General features: G+C 44.2%; 1 protein-coding gene across 2 annotated transcripts in view; it reads right to left on the bottom strand.

Moving 5' to 3' along the window:
* LOC309557576 (lysosomal dipeptide transporter MFSD1-like) overlaps nt 1-12,269 on the bottom strand; it is a 37,314-nt gene that overhangs the window by 22,123 nt on the left and 2,922 nt on the right. Inside the window, exons 3-4 of one of the 2 annotated variants that reach the window (XM_082260363.1) lie at nt 4,439-4,539; nt 645-766 (exon numbers count right to left, since the gene is read on the bottom strand). In XM_082260363.1, the coding sequence (XP_082116489.1) occupies nt 645-766; nt 4,439-4,539 (223 nt within the window). The remainder of the gene's footprint in view (nt 1-644; nt 767-4,438; nt 4,540-12,269) is intronic. The other variant, XM_082260364.1, reaches the window with a different exon arrangement.

The raw sequence follows: 12,269 nt of genomic DNA, 5'->3' as shown, positions 1-12,269 counted from the left end.
TCTTGTGCGGATGCGATGCGGGAACAGGCTGCGAATTCGCAGCCTTCCCGCATCGCACAAGTCTGACCCGGCACTAAGGCGCCCTGCCCGACGGGTCTGTTCTGCTCAGCAGGGGGGATCGATCTGCCAAACCCTGCTGAGCAGGCGGATGACAGCTCCATCTCCACTCTGTGTGCAGAGATGGAGCGGTCAGATCCCTGCTGTCCTCTATGGGGGATCGGAGGAGAACAGACCGCCTGTCCGTTTTCATGCGATCCGATCCTCCAGACGGATGGAAAATAGCGTTTCCATCCGTCCGGATAGGATCGGAATCGGATAGCAGCGAGTGTCAGCAGAGAGGTCTCCTCTGACACCCACTGCCCCATAGGGATGCATGGAGCATCCAATCAGGTCTGCCTGAAAAACTGACAGGTGGATCGGATCAAATCGCCCGTTTGAAAGGGGCCTTAGGCACTTACACATTATTTTTTTTTTTTTAAAAACATTTACTTGTGCAGTCTGACTTCATAACAATAATGAAAAGCCTTCAGTAGGGCTTTAAGGCGAATGGATTGCCCAGTGAACCAGACTGTTTCTTGGATCTTTTTTATAGACAAGCCCAATTATTCTATTCGTAGCAGTGTAATAAAGTCACGTATACTCACGTCCAGGCATATATAGCGTATAGCAGATTATACTGCTCTGGGGTCATGCCCAGCCCCTCCACACAGCCAGTGCTGCCATTACGGTGCGTCCCATTTGGCTGACTACCGTTACAGGTCAGGTTCTGGAAACAATGCAGAGAGATGGGAGAAAAAGACATTACGGAGAGTTACAGGAATGGGAATATATACAAAAACATCTTATCCAATATGTCTTCTAATGAGGGATTGCAATGTCCAAAGTGCACCAAAAGTCTGGCTGTGTGTACATGCAATCCTTTACAAATCTCTTGACAGGTAACAAAAATGTCAAAATTAAAAGCGATAATTTCTGTATGCAGCTTACTGCAGTTGCCTTTTAAAAATGTATTTTTTTCTACTTTTGGATACAACAAGAAAGAATAAAACTTCTGTCCTGTTTTTACTGCTAGCCGGGGGTCCGATATGGTGGCCATACACACGTCGATAAATCATTGATTACTTCCCCAATCAATCTCTTCCAATAGGAATAATCGATCCATAGTCATTAACCCATTTAATCGATATGAACAAACACACGGCAAAGTGGAACTTCACTCTCCCAATCAACATTGATGGTTTTTAATCTTCATGCTGCTAGTATTAAAGAGGTTGTAAACCTATATATATATATATATATATATATATATATATATATATATATATATATATATATATATATATATATATATATACACACATATACATACATATATATTTTTTTTTTTGTAACCTGAAAGAGAAAAACATAATGAGCTAGTATGCATCGCATACTAGCTCATTATGAAATACTTGCCTTAGAACGAGCCCCCGCCGCGCCGCCCGCTCACCTGTATGACGGGCGACATGTCCAGTCACCCGTCTTCCGGGATCGCGGCATCCGGCCATCTGATTGGCCAGAGCCGCGGTGACGTCACTCCCGCGCACGCGCATGGGAGCCGACGGTTACGGCACGGGCTCTGAAGGAACGGCACCAGCGGCCGTTCCTTCAGAGCGCATGTGCCAGTGACGTCACTGGCTGCATGTAAGGTAAATATCTCCTAAACGGTACATGTTTAGGAGATATTTACAGTACCTATAGGTAAGCCTTATCATAGGTTCACCTATAGGTACAAGTGTCAGAGGAGGGTTTACTTCCTCTTTAATAAATTGATAGGAAAGAACACTTTTCAAAAAAATTAAAGGAACACTTTTTATGCAGAGTATAGTATAGTATCAAGTCAATAAAACTCCTGGGATATTAATTTGGTCAGTTAAGTAGCAGAGGGGGTTGTTAATCAGTTTCAGCTGCTTTGGTGTTTATGAAATTATCAACAGGTGCACTAGATGGGCAACAATGAGAAGACTTCCAAAACAGAAATGGTTTTGCAGGTGAAGGCCACTAATACTTTTTTCCCTACTCATCTTTTCTGACTGTTTTTCACCAGTTTTGCATTTGCTTAGGGTCAGCGTCATTACTGGTAGTGAGGCCATACCTGGACCCTATAGAGGTTGCACAGGCAGTCCAACTCCTCCAGGATGGCACATCAATACATGCCATTGCCAGAAGATTTGCTGTGTCTCCCAGCACAGTATCAAGAGCTCGATTGGCATTTGCCATTGAACACCAGAATTGGCAGGTCGGCCACTGGCGCCCTCTGCTTTTCACAGATTACAGCAGGTACATCCTTAGCACATGTGACAGACGTGAAAGGGTCTGGAGAAGCCATGGAGAAAGTTTTGCTGCCTATAACATTGTTCAGCATGACCGGTTTGGTGGTGGGTCAGTGATGGTCTGGGGAGGCATATCCATAGAGGGACGCACAGACTTCTACAGGCAAGACAGTGGCACCCTGACTGCCATAAGGATGAAACCCCTGGACCCATTGTCAGACCCTACACTGGTGCAGTGGGTCCTGGGCTCCTCCTGCTGCACCACAATGCCCAGCCTCTTGTGGCGAGAGTTTGCAGCCTGGATGATGAAGGAATTGATACCACGCTCACCTGACTTAAATCCAATAGAACACCTCTGGGACATTATGTTTTGGTCCATCAGACGCTGCCAGGTTGCACCTCCAGTCTGTTCAGGAGCTCAGTGATGCCCTGGTCCAGATCTGGCAGGAAATACCCCAGGACACCATCTGTCGTCTCATTAGGATTGCCCTGATGTTGTCAGGCATGCATACAAGCAGGTGGGGGGCCATACAAACTACTGAGAACCATTTTGAGTTGCTACAATGAAATTCCAGCAAAATGGACTAGTCTGCTGCATCATTTTTTTGGGGTGTCTTTGAATTCAGTCCTCTGTAGGTTGACAATTTACATTTCCATCAAACGTGGTATCCTTTCATTCCTAACACATTACCCAGTCATTATCAGTATAGATACCCAGCATGATAATTTTACCTATTGAGATCTGATGTGTTTTTAAAAAGTGTTCCTTTAATTTTTTTGAGCAGTGTATATTATATTTTCTGGTTTTGAACTTTTGTTATTTTTTTTTACATTTCTTCAGTTACTTCTTGGTTTCTTGCCTAGGCAAATGATGACATACATCCCAGTAGTCTTCAGGAGGGGAGGAGAGGTTTTTCCAGACAAGCACACTCTCCTGCATGCATGCATGTATGAGCTAAGGGAAGATGGATTCCAGGAAGTAAATGCTACACGGATCATTTGCCCATACTCAAGATGGCCATGGACAGACATACTAGAAGGTTGTATTTCAAAGTGATTTCTCAGCAAAATAAAGCATGTGGACATGGATGGATGGGGTAGTTTGCTTTGAATATTATAAATGTATCCGATAGTGTTTTTGGTGCTCAGATGCAGTGAAGATCCGCTTTAAGATGCAATCGTAACTTAAGAATGCAAGTCATAGATCGCATCTCTGTTTCCACCATGCATTCTCATACCTGATCAATCAAAACACATGAACAAAGTATCTCAGTGTTGCCAATCAATGCAAAGCGATTGATAATATTCGGCCCTGGTCGATTGATTCAGTTTAATCTAATCTGATCTAAATTGGGTCTATAGCAATCAGAAAGGAACGTTCTGGCTATTCAATTGCTTGCAAATTCAGCCATTTTGATCAAATCACACATCAATCTGATAATAAAACTGAAGCATGTATGGCCACCATTAGACAGTTTTTCTGCTTGTCCTGCTCATGTGTTATTATACAGGAAGTGAAGGGAAATCTACAAGAGGAGCACACCAATTTCTAACAGGGGTTCTAGCTTCACCTTTTTTTCCAATTTGTGTTGTTGTTGGAGAGTTCCCCTCACTTCCTGTCTGATAAAACTTTTGTCAGCAGGACAGTAAGTGAGGGAAAATCATTTTGAGTCCTCTATAGTGAAAACCAGATAGGAGTTCTAACTCTTACGCAGCCCATAAATTACTTGATTTTCTTTCCTTCAAAAACGAGTGGAAGGAAAGAAAAATGCTTGATTCCCCCATCAACGCTGACTCCAGCTGCACTACTGTATTCTGCCAATGGGGGGCACAGGGAGCTTTCCCGGGCGGCAGAACACCATGCTCGCTGCTGGCCAGCTATAGACACCAGCAGTAATAAAATGTAAAAAAATAAAATCCTACAGGCCTTTTCTACATAAATCAAATCGATGGATTGACTTGGGTACAATGAGCCTGCCCATACAGAGATCGAATCTCAGCCAGTCCCTGCCGAATTTAAATCCATGTATAGTTGGCTTTACCCACTGTCTAAAAGTTTTGGATGGACACTCACGTGAATGTTAGGATAGTTTTATTACGTCTTTGAAATGAGCCCCAACACTTACCCCTTGGAACTGATCCTGCAGAACGCTGGGAATATCAAAGCAGAAATAGGAGCCAAAGGTGAGCATGCAGTTGAAAAAGAGAACCACAAAGCGGTAATACCCTGCAAAAGCAAAAGGACAATTTTATTACTGCACAGACGACACCAAATGGTTACAATTCAAGAAACCAGGTTTACCCAATAAACGCACGAGGAAGCTACAACAGAGAGAAAGTCTACAGAAAAGTTTCAAGCAATAAAAAACAGGTAAAGAAATTTGAAATAACTCCTATAACAATGCACCGTTCTGTACACCCATGCAGATGGCCATGTTTACTGCATGGGAGGCATAGGATTCTGTGCAGCTGCATGCAGGCAGTATGTTAAGGTGGTTCTAAACCTCAGACATGAAATATGAACAAAGCATCTCCCTCTATAGTGTGTATTTGTCTCAATCCAGAGCACTGTGTTTCATTTTAGACTGCTGCTTTGTTCCTCTGCTATCAGCACTTCTGGCAGGTTTTCCTCATACCAAGAGAAAAAAAGGTAACAGGGGAGGGAGCTCCAGCACACAGCCTGTGATTGCCAGACTCAGCGATGTTCCTGTGTGCTGTTTAAAGGGGGTGTGTCCCTTTCCTCCAATCAGCTCTCACTGACCTCTGCAGAGTAACTTTAGCTCCCTGACCTCCGCTTTCTAAAAGCTCAGACAAGCTTTTTAAATTCTTTGAACTGTAGATAAACAGGTATAACTTACGTAGGAGGATTTGTTTCATCTGAGGCTGGACACTTCACTGGGTATATGTAAGGGTTTACAACCACTTTAATATCAATAACTAGGTGGACGGCTGCATTAATCTACATGCAGACCAAATGCTTTCTGATCCATGCACTGGTCCCGCTCGGATGTACAATCGGGGATACACTTGGGAGATCCGTGCAGCTGTCCGTCTGTCATTGGTTTCAGAAGGCTGCCAGTACAGAACACCTAAATGGGTAAACACGGCCCTCTGCACGGGTATATGGAGCAGTACACCTATGTGAATGACGCGTTAAAATTAGAGAGAACTATTATAATTTATATCAGGTTTTTACTGCTGTCCATATAGGAGGATGAGAATATGGCCAATGGTGGTAGAGTACGGTCATGTATCGCAGGAATGGTGGCACACCAGAATTAAATTCAATGCTTCGGCCCCTTTCAAATGGGCACCTTCTTTTTTGATCAGCAGGGGATCTGTTTGCGGATTACATGCTGATTGTAGCACAGCGGGCGGATGACAGGTCTGTGTGCGCTCAGTTTATGCAGAGCAGAGCAGACATGGACAGAGTCTGGGGAGCCAAGAGTAAATGGAATCCGCTATCCATTTACACGTGACTACATCCGAACGGACCTGCCTACACAGAGGAGAACAAAACCACTTCTGTTTGTTTTTAGCAGACCAAATCGGATCAGAGGTAGGTGGGTGTAAACGGACACAAGCCTATTTACACCCGCTGGTCCATAGGGGTGAATGGAGCGTCTAAACTGGGCCCCCTTTAAAAACTGACAGGTCAACCTAATTGTAATGCTTCATTAAAGTGTTAGTAAACTGTTACACCACTTCTATCTACAGGTAAGCCTATAATAAGGCTTACCTGTAGGTACTGTGAATATCTCCTAAACTTGCACTGTCTAGGACAGCCTTTTTCAACTAGGGTGCCCAGGCACCCTGGGGTGCCCTGAGGGTTCTTCAGGGGCACCTTGGCAAAATGCTTAAAAATTGATCAAAAATTCTATACAAGCCAGAAGGTGGATCAAGCACTGGGGTGACAATAGCTTACTGATGGAGAGAAACTGAGGGAGAAGAGAAACCCTGGAATACTAGTCAGTACCAATGTGCAAAAGTGTATTTGCTTTGGAAGAATAAATCACCTCTAATGTTGGGTGTCCAACGTGTTTTGATGCTGATGCATTATGTAATACTATTTGAATAGTATTTTACATTTTAGAATGGGGTGCCTCAAGACTGTCCATACCTTTAAAGGGTGCCTTGAGATTGTCTATAATTTTAAAGGGTGCCTGGACTGAAAAAAGGTTGAGAAACACTGGTCTAGGAGATATTCAGAGTAACTACAGTGCCAGACCATCAGAAGCCGTGCCAGAAACCTCAGCTCCTGTGCGCATGCGCCGGAGTGACATCATCGTAACCCCCCCAGGCCACTCATGTAGCCAGAGGATGCGAACTCAAAAGGAAGATGTCAGCGCTCTCAGTGGTGACAGCACAGCACTGGAGGGCTTCATTCTAAGGTAAGTTCCTTATAGTGTGCTAGTATGTGATGCATACTAGCACATTATGACACTGCCTTACAGGGATTTTTTTTTTTCACAAGCTGCCGACTACCACTTTAATTTAATTCTAACATGCCCAATGGCTCCAGCTTTGTTCTCTCAAACCAATATCTTCTTTTTTACATCATGGGGAGCTGGCTGTCTTTTCCTGGTTCTTGCAGCTGGCCCTCCAATGGAGCAGCACCAGATCTCATACATGCACAGATGGAGATCTGGAGCTGTGTTGTTCTATGAATACTGGAATGTAATTCCTTCTGGAATACCAATGTCCCAGGGAGCATACCTTTCCGCCATTTATAGAACAAGTAAACAGACATGGCAGCAGATTTGGCACTGTGTCGGTTACCATGTTTTTTGTATGGTGGAAAGTAATGGGATTGGTGATGTTGGTATCCCAGGAGGCTGCAGACAAACATTCTAGCCTAGGTAAAAAAAAATAAAAAATAATAAAAAAAAGGTAATTTTTTAATAAATTGGAGAAAGGAGGATTAGAATGTTATTTTTGAGTGAAGATCTACATGGTAAGCGTATGAACAAACAATGTTCCAGAGACATGCTGGGTAGGCCCCCTTCGAGGTGACATGGACTTCAAAAATTGTGAGAAAGTCATAAAAACCCAACATTAGGCACACAGAATAAGTCATATAAAAAACTTTCCCTTGCAGTAAACGACTGATTTCAGAACCCAGCCAATCTATATATCATTATCTATGCAATGTAAAAACTCCCAATCAGGGCTGGCTGAAATCAGGATGACCGTAAGGCAGTGATGGCGAACCTTTTTGAGCCTGAGTGCCCAAACTGCAACACAAAACGAACAATTTTTTTTTTTTCAAAGTGCCAACACTGAGATTTTATTTTAGAAAACAGTTTTGTAACCATCTTTGGCTATGCTGTGCGTGTTTGTCAGTGGAACGCATGTGTATGGTGCCTGGGCCCTTGAGTGTGTTTTTTAGAGTGACAACATGGTCTATCCTTTTATACGGTGTTTGGAGGATTGTCATAGCACATAGCTGTAATCAGATCACTGCTCCTCCTCATGACACATCCCAATGATTCCTGATGTGTCCCATGTTCACCCCTAGACATCACAGCACGCTCACATTAAGTTCTGTATATTTTCCTCTTACTGTTTCTGATGCAGACACCCAGCCCCCCAGGTGATGATCACCCACCCCAGGAGGGATTGCAGTCAGTTCAGCACTCACCTGGCTCCAGGCATTCAGTGTCAGTGTGCCTGGCAGCAGATTCTCCTTTTGGTGGTGCCTGTGATTTCCCTCTTCCTACTGCTGCCTCTCCTTACTAGATCCCAACACTGGGTGACCCCAGGAAGCTCCTACAGCCCTGTGTCCAGCTAAAAGAGCAAGTGCCATTGGCCATGGTATAATTCCATCTACATTTATCTGTTCTTTTTGCCCCTGTGTGCTGTAGTACTATTGATGGAGATCAGATGGATTCTATCATAGATGGTCCACCAAACCTCAAACCCCCCCTATAGCTGTGTGTGCAGGTTTATATACCATGCAACCCATCAGGGTGTCCAGTCCATGTGGCCCCCAGTAGGATGGCCCCAGTAAAGAGACCCAATGCTAGGCCTCCCTCCTCTAGCAGGATACTCACTAGCAGTCCAGCAGATGTTTGGCCGCCTCCTTGGGGCTGACACTGCTGTCGGATAAAGTTGATCCAGCGCTCCCTCTGGGTGCCCAGCTCCAGCTTATCGTCCTCCATGTCCTCCACCTGCTTCTTCATCGGAGGCTGCCAGGGACTGATCTGGCACAGGACTAAGGAGAAGACGCTTCTTCACTTTGTTTGGCTTCTTCTATCGCTTTCTCTGACTTTGTTGAGCATCCAGCAGGTGGCGCTGGGGAGCACAGAGTGAGGCTAATATGAAGGCTCACTCGCATATAGGATTTTGAGGAAGGTGATGTGAAAGTGATGGCCGGTCAGTATGCGCTTGCGTGCCCACAGAGAAAGCTCTGCGTACCAGCTGTAGCATGCATGCCATGGGTTCGCCATCACTGCCCTAAGGTATTCAAACATGACCATGTTCGAATCACTGCTCATGACTGTTGCCAAGTGACCGCCACACTCTACTGATTAAATGAAGGCCTGAATTCAATTCTGGTTTTCTGGCCTTTCCTCGCTGCATGTTCAAGCGCAAAAGGCACATGTGAAGGCGCCACCACACTTCCCTTTCCCAGTCAGGATCGTCCCTGTGCAGATCTGCCAAGGGGAGCTCTAAGCGTAAGAGGCACATGGGAAGGCACCACCACACTTCCCTTTCCCAATCAGGATCTTCCCTGTGCAGATCTGCCAAGAAGAGATCTTCCAAGCATAAGAGGCACATGGGAAGGCACCACCACACTTCCTTTCCCAGTCAGGATCTTCCCTGTGCAGATCTGCTAAGGAGAGATCTTCCTTCCAAGCGCAAGAGACAAATGGGAAGGCACCACCACACTTCCTTTTCCCATTCAGGATCTTCCCTGTGCAGATCTGCCAAGAAAAGATTTGAAAAATAGAAGAATAACACTGAAACATTAGGACAAGTGCTTTGATTCTTGACAGGTTCCCTTTAGTCGGGGGTAGATCTCTACTGCTGACCTCTGTCCCTGTCCTGGGTTCCGCAGTTCAAAAGACACAAGGGTTACATCTCAAAAGGAGCAGCAAAATCAGCTTTCAAAAATGCAGATTTTACAAAAACCAGCAAAGCTTTTTAGCCTTTGACCTGTCAACATGACAATCTGATGCTGAGGCAGCAAAATGCACAGGAAACCCATCTGTAGGGTGATCCGGCTTCTAAAAGCACTTTACATCAATATACATGTATGTACTTTATGTCATGTTTTTCATTTTAAGAATGTTTGGTTGATTTTCTAATTGTTGGTGGGGTCTAATCAGAAAATTCAGAAAAGTAGGAAAAGGTTTTCAAACTAAATTGTTTCTAACAGTGCATGTGGTTTGAGATTAGGAAAGTCCACGCATTCCAAAATCAAATGTTAAAAGCAAACGAAATTTTGAAGTACTTTTAAAGCGATGTTAGTCAAGTCATCAAATGTACTAAGAATGTTCATGCGAATATCCGTATGAACATTTGTTCAAAAATCTAATAGTGTATTGTATAGCCGTCTTTACACTCACACCTGGTACAGTGCAGTCAGTGCCCAATGCTGAGTGCTAAGAGTTAGGCTCCATGTACACGGGACGTTGTAAATGGCCGTTTTGGAGCAGTTGGGCGTTTTTTTCAGAAGCCCCTGAACCCTCCTCTATGTTATCTTATGTGTCCATGTACACAGGGTCGTTTACAGTCATTTGCAGGCAGTTGAGTTCATGGACGTTTTTTGCAACGCAATTATTTGCGTTCGAACGTGTGTTTCCCGGCGTTTCAAACGCAAAAACGCGCCCGAACGCGATGACCCGCGTTTGGCGCTCACGTTTTTCCATTTTAAAGGGGAATGATTTTTTTGACCTCTAGAAACAGTTTTAAACGAAAACGCCCGCTAAACGCGGCTGCAAACACGACACAACGGACATTTTAAACGTCCTAAAAAAATTCCAGCATTCAAGGGACTTTTAACAAAGTCCCGTCTACATGGAGCCTAACAGTTCCAGCTCCTGTGCTCAGATCACATCAGGCTGCTCACACCTCCGAATGCAAAGCACTCTGTGATTGGAGGAGGAAAGATCATGATGTTCAAATCACACTGCACCATGCATTCGTCTCAGCCTAGGTACCACTCCAGATCCTCCAGTAAATGCCTCATTTTCAACAAATGCAAGGTGCAGTGTGATTGGAGGAGGTGCTGATGAATGTCACAACCTCCCCTACTCCAATCAAAGAGTACCTTGCATTCATTAAAAAGAAAGCACAATGTTTTACTGAACGGAGGAGCTACAGGGATAGTGACCTGCTCTGATCTGCATACTTCAGTCGAAACAAACTCAAACTTTCTTTTAAAATGTCTTATTTATATAAAAAAATAAAGCATCCATCAGAGCAATGTACAACAGAAAAGTTGCAATGTCACACATAATATAAAGACAATCCAAAAATGGCATGGTAATATAAAGCAAGATACAGAAATGCAAGATATTTCGACATCACTAAAACCCATATTATCTTCTCACTTCCAAAAATGAGGGGGTAACTGTAGACAATATGCCAAGGCTTGCACAGGTGGACGCTTCTGTTTTTTTAGAGAAAAAGGAACAAGAACAAAAAAGGGACAAAAGGACAACTATGGGCGCCAAAACAGAAAATGATAGGGGGGAAATGGAGATTAAAAAAAATAAATAAAAAAAATAAAAAAGGGGGGGGGGAAGCTAACCAGGGTGATTGATGTGGCGCGCAAGTGCATTAGTAAGAAGGACAGAAGGAACTCAATCCCCAGAGCAGCACTCCAGGAGAGACTTCCCTTCCTCCGCTAACTTTAACTTTCATTCAACTTGTATAATGTAGTCAGCACCAACTGCACAGGTGAGCAGAAGTCAGAGTTGTACATGACACTACAGCCTACAGCAGCCTCTCTCAACCTTTTCAACACAGAAGAACCCTGGAAATAACTTTCCAGTCTCAGGGAACCCCGGCTAAAAAGGACTATACCTACAACCCATGATACATTGGTGTAATGGTCATTGGGAAGAATAACCCCTTACAGATAGCTAAAAAGATCCATGACATCAGTCAGAACTTATCTGAGAAGCAGGAATTGCTCAAGGAAAACCTTTGAAGGAACCCTACGATGCCATTGAACCCTGGTAGAGAATCCGTGGCCTAGACACATAAATGCCTCCTGAGATAGGTAATGTGCATATCCCAGGAGCACAGCATGCCGTGCTCATCTAGGCGGAAATGAAGGGTGAGGGGTGGGTGTGTAACATGCAGACCATAAGAAAGTTAAAAATATAAAAGGGGGGGGGGTCCTTCATAGAGTGTTCCTGTTCAGTACAATTTCAGCAGCCCACTAAATTCAATGGGCTGCTGAATGCGCAAAACATACGCCAGGCGTGACTTTTATAAACCATGTCGCACCCAACCCAATGGTACAGCATTTTCGAAGATGTGTGGCATCCCCCCCCCCATTGCAAGTGGAGTGAACTGCCAAAGGTCAGCTTTGAACTCCTGTTGAAGGGGGAAGAGTTCCCAAAACACATTGGGGGGTAATTCAATAAAGCCGATGTGCCGCTTTTCTGGCATTAATCCCTCGTTAATGTATTGCCCCAAATTCATGAAGCATCTGTGACACCTGTGATTCTGGCAACAACCCCTACACCAAATTCAGGTAGTCCTAAAATGTGCCACTTTTGCATTGTGGTATACTGAATGCTGACCAGTTCTTATCTTACCAAAGTGGAAGTAATTGGGACCAACTCTCTTTTGGCATACAGAGAGAGAGTTGGAGCAGAAACATGTCTCATGTGCATTCTAAAAGTGGTGCAGTGTGCGCCAAAATCAAGTACAAGCTGTAGCCACTTTCCACCCAAGGACTTCCATGGACATCCTTGAGTTGAAGTGGTTATACCGGGA

This window comes from Pelophylax lessonae, assembly GCF_965119305.1.
Source record: "Pelophylax lessonae genome assembly, chromosome: 6".
Lineage (NCBI taxonomy): Eukaryota > Metazoa > Chordata > Amphibia > Anura > Ranidae > Pelophylax > Pelophylax lessonae.
The sequence above is the reverse complement of the archived record's forward strand: the minus strand, read 5'-3'. Positions and strand labels throughout refer to the sequence as shown.